A 21774-nucleotide genomic window follows, 5' to 3' on the forward strand; every position below is an offset into this window, starting at 1 on the left:
AATGACTCTAGGTGGTTTTTATTAATCGTAAAAATATTATTGAAACGATAAATAACAGTTTGCTATTGTTTGGGATCGCATCGTAAAAAGGCATTCACAATACGGCGGAAAGGTTTATGATCCTCTTTTAACCTTCGTAATCGATTTTCTTGAGAAGTGAATGTTACAAATTTCATAAGGTTCTTTTGAGCCACTGAACGGGCGGGAATATAATATATTAAGTGTTTATGTATTAAGTTCTGGATCACACTACGTTTTACTAACAGCCTTCTGTGTATACAACTTGGTATTCTTCATGGTTCCAACGCTTATCGAGATATGAACAGAGTTAGGGTATATAATTAAAGGCCAAGACAGAAGGTTTTAGCCTTACCGTGTTTTATTATTAATAACTATTCATTTTTTTAAAAGGACAGCGGGCAAACTGGCATGAGGCTCACCCGATGTTAAGTGATACCTCCGCCCATGGACACGTCTTAATGCCAGAGGGCTCGCAAGTGCGTTGCCGGCCTTTTAAGAATTGGTACGCACTTTTCTTAGGACCCTAAGTCGAATTGGTTCGGAAATACTTCAGTGGGCAGCTGGTTCCACAAAGTGGTGGTGCGTGGCAAAAACTGCCTTGAAAAACGCGCTGTTGTAGAGCGTGTTTTAATATAAAATAAAACCATGAATCATTATTAAATGAAAACTATAACCTTCCTAATACATTATTTACAGTTAATAGATCAAAAACTATTTATGTTTTAAATGAAAAACTTCTTCGGCTTTAAGCCGGTTAAAAGGTTGAGAGAATCAGCTCTTAAAATCTTATATATTACTGAATGTAAAATAATATTTTCATTGTAAAACAGAGAGTACAGAGCTTTGTATATTTTTTTTCCTTTAAAGTGCAAGTTTTTGCCAACGTTATTTATACAGCTATACTCGTATTTTATGCAAACATTTCAAAATTGAAATTAATATTTTAGATGTAGTCTTTAATTAATGCTGTTAGTTAAATTAATATCTTTAAAATGGACTGTAAATTTTCGATAGTTATTAGTATATACCGTAAGTAATGGAACACATACTACCGAACTATTTTTGCGGGTTTTGCCTTTCTTTTGTTTTGGTATTCTTTTAATCATGAAGTAAAGTTTAGCAGTGACATTAAACCGCCCACTTATTACACTCTGCAGGTGAATATTATTGGATTATATTGCAGGCATTTCTGTTATAATCAGTGCCGTAAGAGAACCGTCGGTTTTATCTAACACAATTCTTTTTTGCTACGCGTTATTTTAATGTCAAAAAAAAAATTTATTATAGAACATTGCTATAAACTATATAGAATCAGTTTTTAAATATTAAGTTGGTTGATAGCTCGTTAAAGCTTGATGTAATGAATTTTTATCACAAAACAACATTAATTAATTCTGGAAAAGAAAATCCAATTAAATTTTGGAGTTTGCTAATTTCTTACCATCTTTGTGATGATCAAACAAACTTATAACTTAGCCGTTTCAGTGTTCGAATAAATCCGGCTCAATATGAACTACGGAATTAGGTTAAATAAAAAAGGTTTTAGGTCACAGAGTTTTGTATCTGTTTTATGATCAGTTGTCAATGTAATAGGCAAGTAGATGATCAGCCTCCTGTGACTGACACATGCTGTCGACACACGGCGTTTGGTGCACAGTCGGGGGTCTAACCTACGACTTTTGGGATGGGAGTCGCAGGCTGAAGCCACTAGTCCAAAACTGCTCTCACATATGCGTAAATTATGTGACTTAATTTCCGTCTTTGCAGTTAAGTTCCTCAAGCCTTAAATTTCGAATCATTTTAGTAATTAATATTACGTGAGAGCGGTAATTATAAATTACATTTTGACGATTTTAAATCAAACATGTTTTTACAAAATATTTGAACATGGATTTCAATACGAGCTGGTATTTTGTTTGCGTTTGACCGTAAAATAATACGTTCTGTTTGTACTGTACAAAGGTTGCTTTGAATTTGTAAAGATTGAAACGTGATTGATATTGTAGTAATAACAGAAAAAGACATTTGAGACTAGATATTCAGAATTAATAGTTATAAATTCAGAATGCATGAATCTTTAATCTTGCATGGAAACAAATCGAAAAGCTTTTTAAAACGTGATCTTTTTGCAGCCGGAATTGTACAAGAATGAACTGGTTCGCCAATCATCAACAGACAGTGCTGAACTTGAATTCTGTGGTAAACTCCACTTCGCGCTGAAGTACGATCAGGAGGTGGAAGCGTTGGTTGTCAAGGTAATATATGTAGCTATAAAAATAACATTAAATAATTGCGTGATACCTCTCGCGGGAGTTGTTAAACAAGTGTGATAAATTTTCTATCGTAACATTTACATTATTTAATATGAAGGTTTTTTTTTCATTTACATTATGTATCAGAACAAGCTATTTTTGCAGAGTATTAGTTAGAGTCTTTTGCATATTTCTTTAAGATTATATATATTTCGTAATTCTTCATGGATGGCAAATATAACATTATGAAAAACTGTAAACATTTACGATAAGAACAAAAGTCATATCTGTAAATACACTTCACTAAGTTAGCTGTGTTGCGTGATGGTGTGACAGTGAGGGTATGTTCGCAAGGGTGTGTATGAGGGGTGTGCTCATGATGCAGGTTAACGCTATTTACAATTTTCATATTAACCATATGGTTAGCTTCAATCGAGGCTCGAGGTCGTATGTACAATAACCTTTCAACTAAACATTTCACCACACATTTCCTCTTGATACCGATAACGTATTGCTAACCAATATAATACATGAGAACATATTGTATACAACAATGGGTCTTGCTGTATTCATTTATAAATTGAGCGGGTTATAGGAATATTGTGTTGAATCAATAGCTTTATTCAACGCGCAAGAGGATGCCTTTAAGCAAGCCGCATCCATGTGTGTAATAAGAATCGATAACACGATATCTATATCACATCGTATAGATAGATTATTTAAATTGTTTAAGGCTAAAAACTTGTGAGGTATGTTAACATATTACCTGAATTCTATGACACTTCATGGCACATGAAGATCAGGCTGTCTATAGATTTTAAAAAAAATCCAAGAAATAGATGTCATCTAAGTTCAAGACCAATATTGTAGCTACTAGACTATTATTATTATTAGTATCGAATAAAGCCTCAAATAATTGATTCTTTCATCAAACTTAGAGAGTGATTGAACAGTAATCCTATTTATCGCTTAGTTTCGACACTTGGCGCAATATTGCCTATAAAACTGCCGAGCACCCACGCCGCCCACCTTTATTTCAATAAATCTTTTCTTCGTGGTAATTATTATTATGTTATTAGTTACAGTATTGCTAGTGAATGAAAGTAACTTTTTATCTTAAATACTTAATGTATGAGAAATTGTTATAATATTTTTGTTTAAATTTGGCGTATGTTGTAAATAAATAATGTATAATCTGGAGGACACGGGGGAATAATTATTTAGTACTCAACTGAATATTAATAGTTTAAAATAGCAATGAATCAGAGAGAAGTTTTAATAAATTTCTATTAAAATCAATCATTAACTTATGGGTTAAGCAGTGATGGCCTAGTGGCGTCAGCATGTGACTGTCATACCTGAGGTCGTAGGTTCGATTCCAGGCTGTGCACCAATGGTTATGTGCTTGCACCTGTGCTTCATTATATCGCACATATAATTTAACAAACATTTAACATTTGCTCGAACGGTGAAGGAAAACATCGTGAGGAAACCGACATGTTTTAGACCCAAAAAGTCGATGACGTATGTCAGGCACTGGAGTCTGCTTGCTTAATATATTTAAAAATGATCATGAAACAGATTGAGGCCCAGACCTAAAGAGGTTGTAGCGGCACTGATTTATTTTTATTAAATAATGGAGGCATTTACGTCGTGACTAGCTACAACCTTCAATAGATAGATAAATACGTATGTCATGGATAATGAAGAATGGAGATGAATAATGGAGAACTCTTAGAACGGTTGAATCTATTAATTCATTACTCAAGCATTATCTGCTTACTCATGTAATCATCAGCAGCTGTGTATTTTGACTTTATACTCAATAAAGAGAGTTTAAAGTCTTAAAGAACTTTTGAACTCTGTTTATTTTGAAAAAAAATACGGACTATATGTTAACGATTTTAATATCTCGGATATTAATATATGTGTATTTAATAATACTGATTAGATAAAGTACGGGAAACTTTTTAAATTTTGCAAAAGTTTTTTTATGACTATATTATATAAATTATATTCTCGTTGTGTACTACAAGTAGCCAATTGCAACTAAAATATGCATAGTATGTCGTCTTTGGTTGGTTAAAAAAATATTTATAAAACTGTTTCTTTAGATATTCGAGGCCCGTGACCTGCCTATCAAGGATGTAACCGGAAGTAGCGACCCGTACATAAAAGTCTTCCTTCTACCAGACCGGAAAAAGAAATTCCAGACTAAAGTTCACCGGAAGAACCTCAACCCTGTCTTTAACGAGACGTTTTTGTTCAGGTAATTAAACTTAATTGTTGTTAGTTAATTGTGGGTTCGTTTAAGTGAAATTCGGTCACGCCCCAATTAGTTATAAGACAACAAACTAGTTTATTTTAAACGTGTTTATTTATTTTTAATGAATGTTGCCTGAGATTGGGATAACATCATACTGTTTTATAATTTAACAATGTTTCTTTTTTAACATTGTTTAGTGCTTGAAATTTGTTTGGTAATGCCAAAAGAGCTTAGGCACAACATATTATTCATAGTGCATTCCAGTTCCTCCGGTAACAACAACATCAGCCGATGGTAAGTGGAAGGTGATGGAAGATAACAGACGATGATTGACAGATAGATAGCATCTCAGTCTAATTAGAGACTTACAACAAGATCCCTATTACTTAATTATCATGCTGCTTGTCATCAGATTGCTCTAAAAAAGTTCAGTTTCGCGGTCATTTGGAAGGCTAAATAAGCATCTATGAAGCTTGATGTGTACAGCCAGGTGTAACGGCACTTCACTCCAAGCAGCTTACAATTCTATAAAACTCGAATTTGGCCCCAAATTCTTCTTCTTCTTCAAGTGCCACTACATTACTGGAGGTTGGTCCCAAATTACTACGTCACTATTCGCACCAGTGAGCTCCCCAGTACCAACTCTTTCCACTTGGTCGTATTCAACGTAGAGAGGTTTGGACATCGACGACCAGTCAGTTTCCAGATCAGTATAAATTCCACCCTTATCAACATACGTCGTTCGACAACTGAGCGTTTTATAGGGCAGTTTTTGCCGCCCACCACCTGGCCGCTGATTAAGAAAAGAGTATGTCAATTAAAAGGCCGGCAACGCACTTGTAAGCCCTCTGGCAATGATCGACAGTTTCATTTTACATCAGATGAGCCCTTTTGTATGTAACGAAAAAATGCTTGAAACCTATTGCAATTAACCACTACAATTACACGTCCCATTTTTAGAGTACCCACCATTAGTTTAAAAAATACCCACTTCTTTCTTTGATCAGAATAAATTTAAAACCCGATAGTTTTAATCTCTTTAGAAAAGCTCAGATTAAACTCAAGAGATAAAAAATAGTGCAACGAACAATTAGATCTAAGGAAGCTTGGTGCTAATCGCTGAAGACGCTCAGAAGATTATAGTAATCTTAGTTTAATGGCATTTTATCGTGATGAGTTTTAAGAAGCACTCGGTATTTAGAATCGGGGCTATGTTTTTGAATTACTTAATAGATAGAACAAGTTGTATTTGTTTAAAGGAATAGATTCCTTTCTGATTTTCTTTGATCTTCAATTGTTTTATTATTTTACTAATCGACTATTTTATGACATTATTTCATATGAGATCAAGGTCTACTTGTACATGAGCATAAACAACCTGATATATATATGTCCGATGGGGCAGAGAATGACCAGTGAATGTTTTATCTTCCGGGTCTCTTCGCCTCATATGCAATGTTTTTATAGAACAGGAGGCAAACGGGCATGAGGCTCACCTGATGTTAAGTGATACTAAGTGATACATGGACACTCTCAATGCCAGAGGGCTCGCGGGTGCGTTGCCGGCCTTTTAAGAATTTGTACTCTCCTTTCTTGATGAAGTCGAATTGTACGTCTAAGTTCGTCGTAAACGTCCACACTTTCACTTTCCTTTCATATCTGGCAGTTCCAGTTATATCTGCTTGGATTTCTTTGGAGTGACTAATTGAAAAGATATCCTGAAATCATAAACTTTTGTAAAAATGCATTGGATTTTATTTCCTGTCTAATTTACAAACAGGTGCTATCGCATCGGAATCCTGAGCATCAAAGCGTTACTTAAAGCATAATTAATTATATGTTGGTCTTTGCTAAAACTCAAAATATATCACGAACCGCATCGAGAATTTAGGCGTCGAGTTCCGTTTTACTCCATTAAAAGTTCGCTTTGACGTGCAAATTGGATTATAAAATGCAATGCCATTTTTCTATCCGGGCTTATACAATGAGACTCCGACTTTACTTAACCCACGGAAGGTTTGTTTTTTATAGGAGGCTCTGATGTAAAGTGATACCGCCGCACATTGCCAAAGGGTTCACATGTGCGACGCCGGCATATATGAAAAAGGTTGCAAATGTATATAATGTAAAGAGAATCCGGTCGTTATTTAAGCAACATATATTGGCAATAATCGTGATGTGATTTGAAATAAACATTTATTCATTTATTTATTGAAACTTTGTTACCTTAAATATACATGTAAAAATAGATGTTACATAAGTTAAGACAAGAGGCGGCCTTAGCGCTGACAAGCGATTTGTTCCAGGCAACCCTTGTATGAAAAAAAGAAACAGATACATAAAAAAATAACATGTAACTCAAACTAAAAATAAAATAAACTAAAATCTAAAAAAAAATATATTATTGATTAAAATGTTGAAGCTTATCTTGGGGTAAATGAGTCACAATTAATATATACAAGTGGTTATAAGACGATAGTCCTATTTAGTCGATTTTAGATAGACAGATAGATAGTTACGATTGCGAAGTACTCACTAAAATGGGTATGCCTGGGCTGCGATGAATGTCTTATAGGGTCTCGTAGGACCTATATTATTAAAAAGTTATCATTGTTTGTAAACGTCAATACGATTACAATTTATATTTTATCATATCTTTACAAACAGTTATATAGTTAACTAACTACTATTCGTACGATATGGTCATCCTTTAAGTTTCAGCAACGTTCACAATACGTACAGTCAATAATAAGTTTAACGAGAAGCTTCCAATTTATTGTTAGAGATATTCAGTGTTTAGTCAGAAACAAACAAACAAAAAAAAAACAAACAACAACTAACTTTAAATTATAATAACTTAAAAATTAATAATAATATTTAAAACATTATTAAAAGCAGTCCTTTATGCATGGTTCCCAAAATATTGCCAATGCCTATAGCTAGACCAATTCTTTGTATATGGGAGCTGCGTATATATATATGTCATAGCTTTCCTATTATATATTAATTTTGCCACAAAACTAATTAATTATTATTTTATATTAACAAAATCGATTTGAGAATTAAAATAAAGTTTGGCTAAATCTAGCGTGATTTTTATGTATATTTTTGTTTTAGCGTCCCCTACGACGATCTTCGTCAACGCTACCTACAATTCTCCGTGTATGACTTCGACCGTTTTAGCCGACACGACCTCATCGGTCATGTGGTGCTGAAAGGTCTACTCGAGTCTGCAGACCTGACCCAAGAGATTGAGTACACGATGAACATATTAGCTCCACCACAGGTAATATTTATATATATTAAAGAGCAATGCAAGAAGTTTTCGTACTTGTAAATTAAAAAAAAATTACAAAACTAAAACGGTTCAAAGCAGCAACATGAAATGTTTTTCAGTAAAATCACTTGGCAAAGCTTCCAGAAAGGAAAGAAACAGAAAAGAAGAAACCGTTTATATAATACGTGTCAATACAAATTGTTTGGCATTGGAGGCTAATTATTGACTTGCCTATTAGAAATGATGACGGAATAGACATAAAAATCTGAGGTCCATACCTATATAGTTGTAGCGCCAATTAAATATAAACAATTGAAAATGGTTAGAATGTGCATTTTTTAGGCTTTTGATGAGTTATAAGCATATAACTCTTTTGGGGATATGCAATATTACTTCCGTCTCGTGTAAAAAGATATTTTGATAAAAATATTCGTAATACTACGAAAATAAGTTAGTAAACTTTTTACAACACCCAAACTCAATAAGCGTTTTCCTTACTTTTTTGTTTTAAGTCTCCTTTTTGGGTAATTCATAAAGTTTAATCTTGTTAGTAAGTGTTGGATGTATATGGAAAGTTGGATTACACTTTAGAATAAACTATGTATTTGGTTAGTTATTGTCAAATAGTAGCTGACCAAGTGGCCACAGATCCAATAAAACATAAGCGAATTTCAACTTAAAAATATTAGAAAATTATTATCACTATTTAGTATAGCTAAAACTTTTTACCATCTATTAATCTTCTTTAAGTACTAGTTTAAATAATAGTATATACATACGCTTAACAATAACAAACAGAAAAAACGTCAGGATTTTCAGTTTTTCACTATACTAGTATTATGAAATTATGAATATAAACACACTAGCAGCTTATTAAGCTGATGCGCGCGTATTTTGAGTTTTGAAGAAAATATCCAATCTATTTATAAAAGACTATGATGGTGCACTGATAACACTCTCCGGAAGCCTATTCCAGTCGGCCATTACCCGGTTTGGGAGAAAACTCTTTAGGGAATTTGTGTTATGTTGAGTGGTCTTAAGTTTTAAAGAACTACCCCTCAAATGTGTATTTTCACTTAAAATAATGAGCTGCTCAATACCTAGTTTAAACGCTAGTGCTCATAGATGTATATTATATATAAGGTTGACCACAATGAATGTTGTAATATGTGTAATGTGGTGTTTTGGGTCAAATAAAGAAACTTTTTATTTTTTTATTATTTATTATTATAGTGGCCAGTAAGGATTTTATAGGTTTCAATGAGATTTTCTCATAAAAGCCACTTCCTAAATCAGTAAGGTCAAGTGCTTTGAGACGCTCATTATAAGATTTGTTCCTGATTGACCTGATCATTTTCGTCGCTTTTCTTTGAACCCTTTCAAGCATATTAATATCCTTTGTGAAATAAGGACCCCAAATGCTGTAGGCATACTCTAATAGTGGTCTAATATATTTATATATTTTTAAAAGTGTTCTTAGTGAAAGGCAATTGAATGATTTTCTTACTAAATATGTATCATATGACATTCCCGTTTCAAATCAGAACTGATAGTAAAACCCTAGTCTTTTTGCATGAATACTGGCTGTTGATCCAGGCGGTAAGTATTGCAGTAAGAGCTTGTTTGGAAAATTTAATTAGTGTTGTATATTTGTTCATGAACGACAAAGTATTTCTGTAAATGCATTTTCCTTTGGTAGGGCACAACAACAGGTCGATGCCAGCGTGCGCATAATATCTTGCGCACATTGCTTGTATTTCAGAACCGATTGTTTAGTTCGGCTTTTGTTATGCAAACAATATACTTGAGACCCTATAGATTACTAGCCTCTTTAAAAAAACAAATAATTAATAAAAATAATTTGATTCAGACCATATATTGTTAGTAGAGTAATAATTATAGTATGTTAGCAAAATTAAAGTAGTAGTTTTTATGTGTCTTTCTATATGCGAGCTTTGCTCGGTACTTTTTAATTTTTATAAATTGTGTTTTTTTGAAATTATATTTAAGTACAAATAACATACTAATAAAATGATGAAATTTTTGGTAATTATATGTATATAAGAAATTCTTTTATAGCAATTCTTGTATATATATCGATGACATGATCGATGTATCAAATATGTCTATGGATTTATAAGTCCAAAAAGATAATTCATTTTCCTGAAATCCGAAACAGATATTACAAGGGAAAACTTGATACATTTCCATAATATTAAATTCAAAGTTGAGAGCTCTCAACAGCTTTCAAGGTAATTGAACGCAAACGGTATCTCGAATCTTTCCACATTTTTAAGTTGATTTTCTAACGTCACGATGAAGCAAGATTAAGCTTAGTTTATTAGTAAGGTCTATTCAGGCCGTAATCTTTGGTTATGTCGGTCCCAAATCTCGTGGACCGTGATAACTCGCTGAATCCGCTACGAACACTAATACCCGAGTTACACGACGCTAGTTTTTCAAGCTTTAATAACAAGCTAGTCTCAGTAAGCTAGCAAGCTAATACTTCTGGTTTCGTGTACCCAAAAGTAGCTTCATTTCTGAGCTAGTAAGCTAAAACTAGCTTGTTAACACAAGTCAGGATGTTTTAAATAGGATGGAGTTCTATTTTTTAGGGTAATAGCCCTAAATATGATAGCGCCCTCTTCTTTTACTTATCTGGCTTGTGTACTACCTTCATGTGGCCGGCGAAGCTAGTTTTCAGTTGGCTAGTAAGCAGGAACCACGCGTTTTGTTTATTTTTGTCATCGCGACGAGTTTTTGAGATTTTAAGATGCCCATATTATGTATGGATATTGATTTAAAGTTACAACTGTACCGTTACTATGAAAGTCTGTGGAACGCCACCCTTCCAAGTTATAAAGACCAATCTAAACGTGACTCAGCACTATACATTTTTTTGGCAAATTAAAGACAGGGATAGACAGACTGTTTTGTAACTCTACTCATAGTTTGTCTAGTGCGCATTGGCACTGTTACATAATTACAGATTTGAGTTCGGCAAGGGCAATGGGGATCTTATGTAATTTTATATATTGTTTAGATCTGCACTGAATTTTCTACACCCTTTATTTGCGTATAACAAATGCTTCCTTGGTATTAACCGATCTTGGTGTCTTGTTATGTTCTCTATATTATCAAAAAACATATGATTTTGCTAAATACCGCGCTAATGTCATACCGAAGTTATACATTTATTATTGAAAAGTGCGTTTTTCTTTATGAATAAAATGCGGAAAATTAGGCCTAGAATTTAAAATACAACAATGAGTACTTAGCCAATTCCCTCATTCAACTGTAAGTTACTTAATCAAAACTCCGTTGCCCAAAATATTGTCCGTACTTACAAAAATAGCTTGTTTTTAAATGCCAAACAAATTCTTTGTTCCAGGAGAAAAAGGATCTCGGAGAGCTCATGCTATCCCTCTGCTATTTGCCTACTGCTGGCCGACTGACTGTCACTGTTATCAAAGGAAGGAATCTTAAAGCCATGGACATTAATGGATCTTCTGGTAAGCCTTCGACCCTTATCAATGTAGATTATAAATCTTACATTATTGTACAAATAATACTCCATTGTTAGATAGAAATATTCCTGGATGAGTTTGTTTTTGGGTATTCATTACTAATTTCGTGTGCTGGAACAGCTGTGTTGGTGTATCCTAGTAGTTACAAATCCTGTTAAAATCCCAGCTGTTCACTATTGGATTTTTTTGCACGCCCGATGAAGATCTTGATAAGAGCATTTCCAATGTAAATGAAGGACGTATTCTTAATCTGATCCAATTCATAGTACCAACTAGTTTTATTATTAATAAATACATATCAACATCATCATCATCCATTTATACATACATTTTGTTGGTCCATATATAATTAAACTCCTACGCGTTGTAGTCATGGAGGTGAAGACAATTGCCATGCCAGAAATGGCGGGTTTGCAATCGCAGTATGACAAATAGCGGCATGGATTTCACGTCTGCTCTCCTATGGTGTGACACTAAAGCACTGCTTCACACTTCTTTAACAGCAGTTCTAATTCGCCAGTTAGGGCCAGTTTTTTGATCCGTAGTAAAAAGTGGTATGACCATTTGTTACTTTAACTATAGTTAAATGACTAACCAGTAGTAAACTAACTAACTACGAGTTAACTACGGATCAAAAATTGGGGCCTGAGTTTAGTTGAGCCAGCATTTACTTCACCACTCTCTGAAAGATAGATACTGCAACTATATACTATAAATTTCTAAAGTTAAGTTAAGCCAGTAAACACATAATGAGGCTGCACAATATTTTTTAGAGAATAACGTATTTTGCGGGATATCATTAAATGTATTCATAAATAATATTTACACCTGAAATATTTGGAATCTTTTGAATTGTAATTGTAAATGTATTGCTTGTTAAACTGACTAATTAAACTGCATTCGAACAAAGAGAAGTGATCGATATTATTTATGGTAGCAGTTTTTTGGCGCAGAAATTTGTCCCAAAATTTTTGAGTCCTTGGTCTCATTATAAGCATTCTCAGTCAGGCCTCGAACCTCGTCTTTTCTAAGAAAAACTAACATGTTTAGACATACCAAAGGAAACAGACAGAGCCCTAGGGCTAGGATCAGTGTATCTGGGCGGGGTTTTCTCAAAGCGAAATGGTTCACCATGTTTATTAACATGCGAATAATATAAGTGTAGTCAGCTGTGTATAGCGAACTTAAGGTTATATATATACCTAAAACTACATGTTTGGTTCACAATTGCCACTTATCATATCTCCTGCGTAAAAAGCCAGTTTCAATAAATAGGTGCCGGGGTTGAATCATCTCTTGTTCTTCTCCTTTTAGTGCCTCTCCATTACTGAAGATTGGCCATCAGTCCGTTGAAGCGTGAAATTCAAATAAACTAAAAGTAATATAGATAAACAGAAAACTATTAAGTTGCGAGACTAAGCGAGCTTGTTGACGCTGGACAGACTGCGAGTCGAATACACAGCAAATGATTACAGTTTTGCGAATAAGTTTAAGAAATGAAATTGTACATAAAAAGTCCTTTGTCAGCGTACACTTTATTTTGATCATTCGCAGTATAATATTTCAATGCTGTTAACATATGAAGGTCGTACGAGGAAAAGGAACTAATATATTTTTCTTTACCCTTGAATGTTTTTTTTTATATTATTTACCGAATGATATTTTCATTTAATTAGTTGGTAGTTACATGTCAAATAATGGTTTTTATTTGCTTAGAATTTGTGTTTTATATTAATTTAATTATATCAGGGCCGGATAAGCCCCCCTCCTTATTTCATTTTATTTGCAAAATAATTTGGGCCAAGCGCCCTCTACTCCTTTTAATAAATTTCTCATCTATTACACCAAACATGGGTAAATGGGATCACAAGACCAGCACTGTAATGACGAGGATAAACTCACGAATAGGAATATTTAATAATGCATTTTGGTGCTGTGTAGTGAAGTTACACATTAAAACGTGATATGGGGTGAATGTGATTGCAAATAAAAGACAACATCGTCCTTGACCTATTTTTCTTAGGAAAATGCTAACTTTGATTCAACCTTACCCAAGGAAACGTGATTTCGTTATCAAAACGTTTCAATCGGCTACTTTTAAATGACATTTGTTAAAGTTTTCCTGTCTGGTTTTTTATTTAATGTGTTTTATGTATCCATGAATTTATGGTACTGTTTGTTTGAATTTTATTTCTCAATGAAGCCATGTGTTAACATATGGTTGATATTGTTTGTTATAGTTACCTTTGAAGGTTCGTGTTAGTTGTTCCTAGAAGAGATCGCTCAAAACCGATAAGGCCGCAAGCCCTCCTTGTTATTTAATTTTAATGTAATTCTGTATTAATGCAACGAAATGTAAATAAATAAATAATAACCTACTTATAAAAGCTAAAGCATTCAAATTGCATAATTATTATTATAAGTCCTGTTTGAAAAAAGAGACGAAAGAGTCAAATACATAAACGTTGCTTCACTCAGTCTTAATAAATAAAGGGATTTTATATATATATATATATATATATATATATATATATATATATATATATATAATTGAAAAACCTTTTGTTTCAGACCCCTATGTGAAAATCTGCCTCATCTGTCAAGGGAAACGAATAAAGAAAAAGAAAACTACCGTCAAAAAGAACACACTAAATCCCGTGTACAACGAGGCGCTGGTTTTTGATCTACCCGCAGAAAATGTCTACGACGTCACACTGCTCATAAAAGTCATTGATTATGATTTGTAAGTATCTTTAATAGAAACGGTATTTTTATATATTTAAATATTTTATAAGGGTATATGGTGTTGTCAATTCGATTATCTCAAATGACGGAATAAAAACGCACTTACGAACCCACTGGCGAAGTTTCTATGGACTATCATATAACATCAGTTTCATAGCGTTATATAAAAGTACTACCTCAAAGTGGAAGCGGTCTAGTAGTTTAGTAGTACAAACATAGGAATGGTATAACTCAACCAGAAAGCTATCAGAAAAGCTCAATAAGTTCTCCTTCCTTGAATAAATAGATAAATTTTATTTAACAGAATCGGACAAAACGAATTAATCGGCTGCACAGCAATTGGTTCAAACATGATCGGCATTGGTCGTGATCATTGGTTGGAGATGTTGGACAACGCTCGGAAACCAGTCGCACAGTGGTACCCGTTAAACAAGAGCCTTCCTACCAACGTCCCAGTCTCAACCAAAGATCATAAGGACCAGAATGCCGCTTTGAACTGTTTAAATGTAAGGTAAGTTAATTCTATTAACCGTTTTTCTAAGGAATATATTTAAATAAATAAAATAACAATTTATTTTAGATTTTATTAATTATTTTTTTTTTTTTTACCAAAATGAAATAATTTCGTTACGTGTTACGTGTTTCGTAACACGCATGAGTGTGTGTAATGTGTAACTACATTACATAGATCTCAGGAGCATCTCTAACTCTGCATAAGGTGTGTTCAGAATCCAACCGTTTATTACATTGTGGAGTGTGAACTTAATGTATGTATCTGCCTGAATATTGTGTTTGATGAAGTCAATCTCTACTCTATGACCGACAATTTATATCCAACACACAATTATACAGTGTTTACAGTTTTCTTAACCTATCATAGTTATATAAATAAATAAAATAAATAATAAATAAAAGTGAAGTTGGAGGAAATTCTCTTATATTCGAGCCGTTTATCTTTTTCACCCTGCTATGCAGCAGCGCCATTTTTTTTGTTTGTCCCTGGGAGGTGGGACAGGGCTATATGTCCACATTTCATTTTTATAAACCTGAGTAGTTTGGCCAATACTTCTCAATAGAATTGAAAAATATGTTTAAGAAATTCGTAGTGCATGGCACAATGTTAAAATTAAATCGAGCTTTTAAAAGCGAAGACAAACTTGAACTATTTTCAAGCTGTCTCTCACCTTTTCATGAAATGAAAATAAATGATGATTACTCCATTGAGTGAGATAGAATCGAAAACTTACAGGTTGAACGGATGTAATTTAAAGACATTATCTAAAATTCTCTTCGGAATTGGTTTTGTAAAGAAAGTCATATCGAGAAGCGAGATAGATATTTATGTTATTTCAGGCACGCCAATAAGTCTAAATGTATTTTCTTATAATAATGATTCATATGTGAGGAGTAGGTACAGTTTTTTATTCTAAAGTGTAATTAAGATACAAGATTCAGTCTTTCTATGTGTGCATTTAACATTCGCTCGAGCGGTGAAGATAAACATCGTGAGGAAACCGATTTGCCTCAGAACCAAAGTCGTCGTTTTGTGTCAGACACTAGAGGCTGATCACCTACTTGCCTAATTGATACATTTATCATGATCATTATCATGAAACAGATAAAGAAATCTGTGACACAGACCCGAAAAATATTGTATCGCCACTGATTTTACATTAAAGAAAACTAACGTGTAATTGTTTTTTTTTTCAGATGAAGAGACTTCCAAACAAATGATCGCCAGGTATGTCAAACGAAATCAGGTAATCTCGCGATGCCAAAAGATGTTTGTAATTAGTGGTCTTAACGGTTGTATGTCCATTTACTGTAGAGATTCTAGTGATATTCTTGTGACGAGATAAAAATGATTAATTATACTATTGATATTTAAACTGGACGTAGATTTGCTACTAAGGGGTGAGCCCGGGAATCTATATGGACAAATTGATATAGTAGCATATATCATCTATCTATTAAGAGGTGAAAGATGTTTTATCTTTCGTCAATGCTTTTCGTATATTATAGGGTTGTAAAAGAAATAAATGGTTTTGCTTTAGCTTCGTTATTAAAGACGACGACGTTCGACGTTAATCTTAGATTCGACTAGCAAAGGAAGGTATGATAAAAGGCAATGTAACTATTTTCTCAAATAGAAGTTAAGAGACCAATGTAAGCCTTTTCAAAAAATCCATGATAATACACCTGACGTGGATTTAATTAGTTTTATGATTTTGTTATATATTACTATAATATTACTATTTTGTCAAAAGCAGCAGCAAAACTAATAAACACTAGATTTTATGAACTCGTTAAAATTGTGATACAGAGTTTAATTCCGTTAATTATACTACCTTAACAATTATACGCGATCCGCATTGATTAATAAATGTTATTAATGGTTGGTTCTCTTAACAGGCATAATATAATATTTGAACATTTGATCAATGTATGTGAAAGTGGTGTGCTTAATATTTTTAGCCCACAGACAATAAAGCTGTTACAATATTCTAAATGTTTGTTATCAAACTCTCTTTTGAATTTTGCACTCATTTATTTTTAACGTTTCTAGATCATCTGGTGCTTGCTACGTTGACACTATTATTTTCTTGGCCAGTGCCAAAACTTCTTGATCAAGTCCGCAGCTTTTTATATGTGAAATATCCTTGCTAGCTTAAAACCCCTCTTGTGGTGTATATAATAGTCATTTTTATCTCGAAACCCTATGAGTAGATATAATGTTATTGTAGACCGAGAATCCATTAGATTTCTTTTCAAAGAAATTATTCCAATATACCCAATATTTTGATGTACGTAGCTATGTGTTAGATGTATTATTATCATTGTCATCCCTATTTCTTTACTTCCTGTCTTTAAAATTGGGTTAGTTATCATTAACTTTAGATTAATTGACGCATACATATCTATAACATTAGAAATGGTTTTATGACAAAAAATTTAGTTTACGTGAACAAGATGGCGCGGGTCCACAGACTATAAAATCATAAATTCAAATTTATCACAGTATATGTTTCCAGTAAATCAAGTCTTGATTCAACTTACCAGTTTTAAGTGGTAGAGATTGTTGCATTATCTGCAGCAGCTAACTAACCCAATGTTGAGATTACTAAACCATATCTACCATTTTCTATATTTATAAACTTTGTAAACTATGTACAAACGCACATTTCAAATGAAGACTATGTATTAGCTATAGTTATAATTGTTGTCTATCAAATGTTATATGTCTATTCATATCAAATGTATAATATATTCCACCACTATTCTTAAAGAAGTGTGCTGATAATTTGTCAAAACCACTTTCGCACTTATTTAATTTCTCCATACGCAAAGGTCTAGTACCTAACATATGGAAAGCAGCTTTCATTACTCCTGTTCATAAAAAGGGCAATAAATGTGATATTGAAAATTACCGACCAATTTCTAAACTATGTCTCATTGCCAAGATCTTTGAAAAAATTGTATATCAACAGGTGTATGCAGCTGTAAAGCCTCAGCTCACCAGTGAACAACACGGGTTTTTAAGGAATCGATCTACGGTCTCAAACCTTATTATTGCCAATGAATACATATCGAGTGGCATGGATAGGCGAGCGCAGGTCGATGTCATCTACACAGATTACAGCAAATGTTTTGATCGTATTGATCATGACATCTTGCTTACTAAGTTGGCTTCCATGGGTATACACGGCGACCTGTTTCGCTGGTTCAAGTCATACGTTGACAATCGTTCACAAGCGGTCGTTTTACAAGGATATACATCTAATTGGATGTCTATTCCTTCAGGTGTTCCACAGGGCTCCTTATTAGGACCCCTCTTATTTATACTATTTGTGAACGATATACTATCATGTTTTAAATATTCTAAAATATTACTATATGCGGACGACATGAAAATTATGAAGATAATAACAAACGCGCAGGATGCATTACAACTCCAGGAAGATTTAAATCGATTTGAGGATTATTGTTTTCGAAACAAGCTGGATTTGAATGTCTCGAAATGCTTTTGTATGACATTTACTAGGAAAAGTAATAAAATCAGTATAACATACAAACTTAAAAATTCTGCATTAGAGGCTGTCGATGTTATTAGGGATCTAGGAGTTCTGCATGATAATAAGCTAATATTTGATTTACATGTAGATAGTATTGTACGGAAAGCGACCAAAATGCTTGGCTTTATTTTAAGAACATCATCTAGTTTTACCCAAGTAAAGACATTGAAAATTCTATATTGTGCGTATGTTAGAAGCAACTTAGAGTATGCATCACAAGTTTGGAACCCTCAGTATGCTTTTTACAATAATAGAATTGAAAATATCCAAAAAAAATTTCTTAAGCACTTGCAATTTAAGGCCAAAATTTCGCTGCCTGATTACAGAGCCCGGTGTAAACATTTTCACATGTTACCATTGTCATTACGACGTGATATTGCGGACACTATCTACCTTATGAAAATTGCTACTGGCGAAGTCGATTGTACTGAGCTAGTGAGTAAAATAAGCCTTCGAACATATAACAAAACACTTAGAATTATGAACATATTGCACGTGCCGAGAGTAAACACAAATTATAGAGGGAGGAACTTTATGGTTAGGGCAGCAAACAAATTCAATAACTCAACGGTGGACATTGACATGTTCGCTTGGAGTGTGGAGGCAGCAAGGAGAGCTCTGGTACAAAATTATTTTAACCAGGATGAATGAAGTGTATTGACTTCATTTTCATTGTCAACAAATTAAATTCTGTTTTTCTGTTTATTGTTATTGTTTTGTTTAACACTAAAATTTTTTGAAATGTCTAGGTACCTTCTTGTTATATATATTCATTCAAATTAAACTATTTGTGAAGATTTATAATTGGCCCATGTTGTTATGTATATATTCATCTATTTTTGTATTGTGCTGTGAATCTTCTTATGAATAAATAAATAAATAAATAAATAAAAATTAATATAACTGTACCTATTATATTATTATATTAGGCAGTGTACGACTTTCAGACGAATATCAAAGCCAATACAGTCTTAAATACACGATAAACTTTAGCAAAATCTCGTCATTAAATCTAAAAACTAAAATTTCTTAGATGAAGGAAGCCAGAGGAATAATTATTGTATCGTTTCATAATTATTTTGTCTACAGCAATGCCTCAGAATAAAGCTTATTTTAAATTTAATAACAAACAAATTAACTGTTGAATGAAAGGTAATATTAGTGTTATATGCCTTCTTTTAAAGATTTTTTAATTAGCAAATGAATTCTTTAAAGATGTTTCAATAAAATATACTTTTTCGGATTAAACATTGAATTATCAGTTCTTTGAATTGTATCGAAGAATTTATGGATTACATTAATTATTTTGTAAACAGCCTCCAGTAACGCATATGGCGAATTGTAATTGGTACAGAAAATTTGAATTGGGTTTTTGTGTATTTGATGCCTTTGTTATTCATTTATTGGAAGTTGGGCCTTTGTACCTACTCCTAAGGTTAACCAGATATCCAACTCTTGCTGTAAAATAATGTTTAAGTGGCATTTATGAATATGTATAAAGCAGCGACGCAATATAAAGCGTAATTTTTCTAATTGATTCAGCACATTTAATTTAGATTATGCTAATATGAATGTGTAACATTCTCTCATGTCTGACAATAAGTAGATGTTCGCAAAATAGATTTCATTTGTTACATTAGCTGCGCCGTTGAAAACGACATAATATGCGAATTAAGCTTTAACGTGTTTGTCATAATGAAATAAGTGTAATGTTAATTTATATTTTATAACAATTATCTAGTCGAGATTCTTGGAAACTCTCCATTTCTGCGAAAAGACGCTGGTGACGGACAAGGGGCTTTTAGTATTGCGTTGGAACTTCGGCTGGATTGAATTCACTTTAACCCCCAATTGATTTGGTATCTATCTATCTATTAATCTAAACTATCTATTAACTATCAAGTTTATCGATGAAAGGAATCGTGAAGAAGCATGTTAAATCTAAAATCTCACTCTATGCGTTAGGGACGAAAAGCCTCTGAGTCCATACACCCTTACCAACGATTTGTGTGATCGCCCAATTATTTTTATTTATTTATAAGTTAAGGGCAGATTACGTATTACTCTCTAGTCTGTGGTTCTATATGAGGAAAGCCTCGTCTGTCACCTAAGCAACTTCATTGCAATTTGCATTTCTAAACAGCTTGTCCAGTACTCATTACATAATACATTTAAACCATTTTTAATATATTTATAATAAAAATAGTTTAACGTAAATTAACCTATTCTATCATTTATTAATAGTAGATTTTCTATGTTGTATATTAATCGAGCCAAGAAATAGCTTAAACAATTCTTGATATAAGGCAGAATTTAGATGTTATAGATGTACAATCGATGTTAAAAATCATTTACTGTAGTTTTTTTTCAATCTTCAAGACAATACCTCAATCCTTTTATTACTACCACGTTAACACACAGCTCTGCCGATGTCGGAAATATTTCCTTAAATACTCCTTGCATCGTCGCCAATTCAGACTCAGATCTCGGTTGCAGAGGCAGACTGACCTATTCAGTCTGCTGCTAAGTCCGACAGAGCTAAGTGTAAAATATGTGTCATTAAAATTGATTCTCAAAGGCGTATGGAGCGATTTCCAATTATGCGCGATTGAAAGGTTACTATCCAGAATTGAATTGATCTCAATTATTAGAAGATATTTTTACAGAAAGATTAATATCTGAATATGACGTTTATAACTAAGCATATACGGGAATCGTTCTACAGAAATATCTACGCACAGTAAAGTAGGCGCAAAATTCATTCTACTTTTAATATGAATCCAATTATGTTTGTTTAAGAATTTTCTAATATATTGATGAAGAGTAATTATTTTTGTACGTGCTATCGTAGTGTTCTTCGTTAAGTCTTTACTGTAAATCTGTCTAGATGTAAGAGATTATACTGATTTATGAATAAAATGTTGATATTTTTATATTGAGTTTCATTATTAATGATACTAAAGTGTCTTGCTCTTCGTTTAGACGATGAATTGCTTAATAAACTGGATCGTCTTCAAAATTTCTGAATCCATTACGTAAGCTGCTATGCTGGTTACCTATTACTCAGCGACATGGTATTCTTGGTGAAGTCTCTGGATTGAGGCTATGGAATTCAATTCCTGCCATTATTCGCTTATCTCCTTCTCTATCTTCTTTTAAATCTCTACTATACAAAAATTACCTGACCACATCGTATCCCTAACTTTCCTACTAACTGTTGTGAAACAGATCTGATGTTTTATCACAATGGTTTCCTGGAAAACATCACTCGAAAGCGATAAGGTCGCCAGTTGCCTTTCTTTCGTTTAGTTATGTCAATTATATTAACTTTCTGAAGACGCAACGGTGTTTACCAATAAAAACAATTATACAATACAAAAGCGGGCAAGATATGTTCCCAATTCCTAGCCCAAGCTAAAATTAAGACATATTACGTATTCATATTAGGAAATATGTATAAGCATACTCTAGTTTGCTCAGAATGCAGCACCTGATGTTATTATGTTAAAAAAAACTTAGTGACGGTTGACGAGAATATTTGTGATTAATTCACATCAAGAAGTTAGGTTTGGGGTTGGTGAAAATGTAATGACTCAGTTATGCCTATGATCAT

At 33.1% G+C, this 21774-nt stretch overlaps 1 protein-coding gene across 3 annotated transcripts in view; it reads left to right on the forward strand.

Moving 5' to 3' along the window:
• Positions 1-17344, forward strand: part of LOC111000179 (synaptotagmin-10) — a 61831-nt gene extending 44487 nt beyond the window's left edge. For 2 of the 3 annotated variants that reach the window (XM_045628710.1, XM_045628711.1), the window contains exons 5-11: positions 2154-2276; positions 4388-4542; positions 7657-7825; positions 11208-11328; positions 13915-14086; positions 14393-14594; positions 15799-17344. In XM_045628710.1, coding sequence (XP_045484666.1) covers positions 2154-2276; positions 4388-4542; positions 7657-7825; positions 11208-11328; positions 13915-14086; positions 14393-14594; positions 15799-15822 — 966 coding nt within the window. In that variant the 3' untranslated portion in view covers positions 15823-17344. Of the gene's footprint in view, positions 1-2153; positions 2277-4387; positions 4543-7656; positions 7826-11207; positions 11329-13914; positions 14087-14392; positions 14600-15798 lie in introns of all 3 variants that reach the window. The other variant, XM_045628712.1, reaches the window with a different exon arrangement.
• Positions 17345-21774: the final 4430 nt, after the last annotated feature.

The sequence above is a fragment of the Pieris rapae genome, chromosome 6 (assembly GCF_905147795.1).
Source record: "Pieris rapae chromosome 6, ilPieRapa1.1, whole genome shotgun sequence".
NCBI lineage: Eukaryota > Metazoa > Arthropoda > Insecta > Lepidoptera > Pieridae > Pieris > Pieris rapae.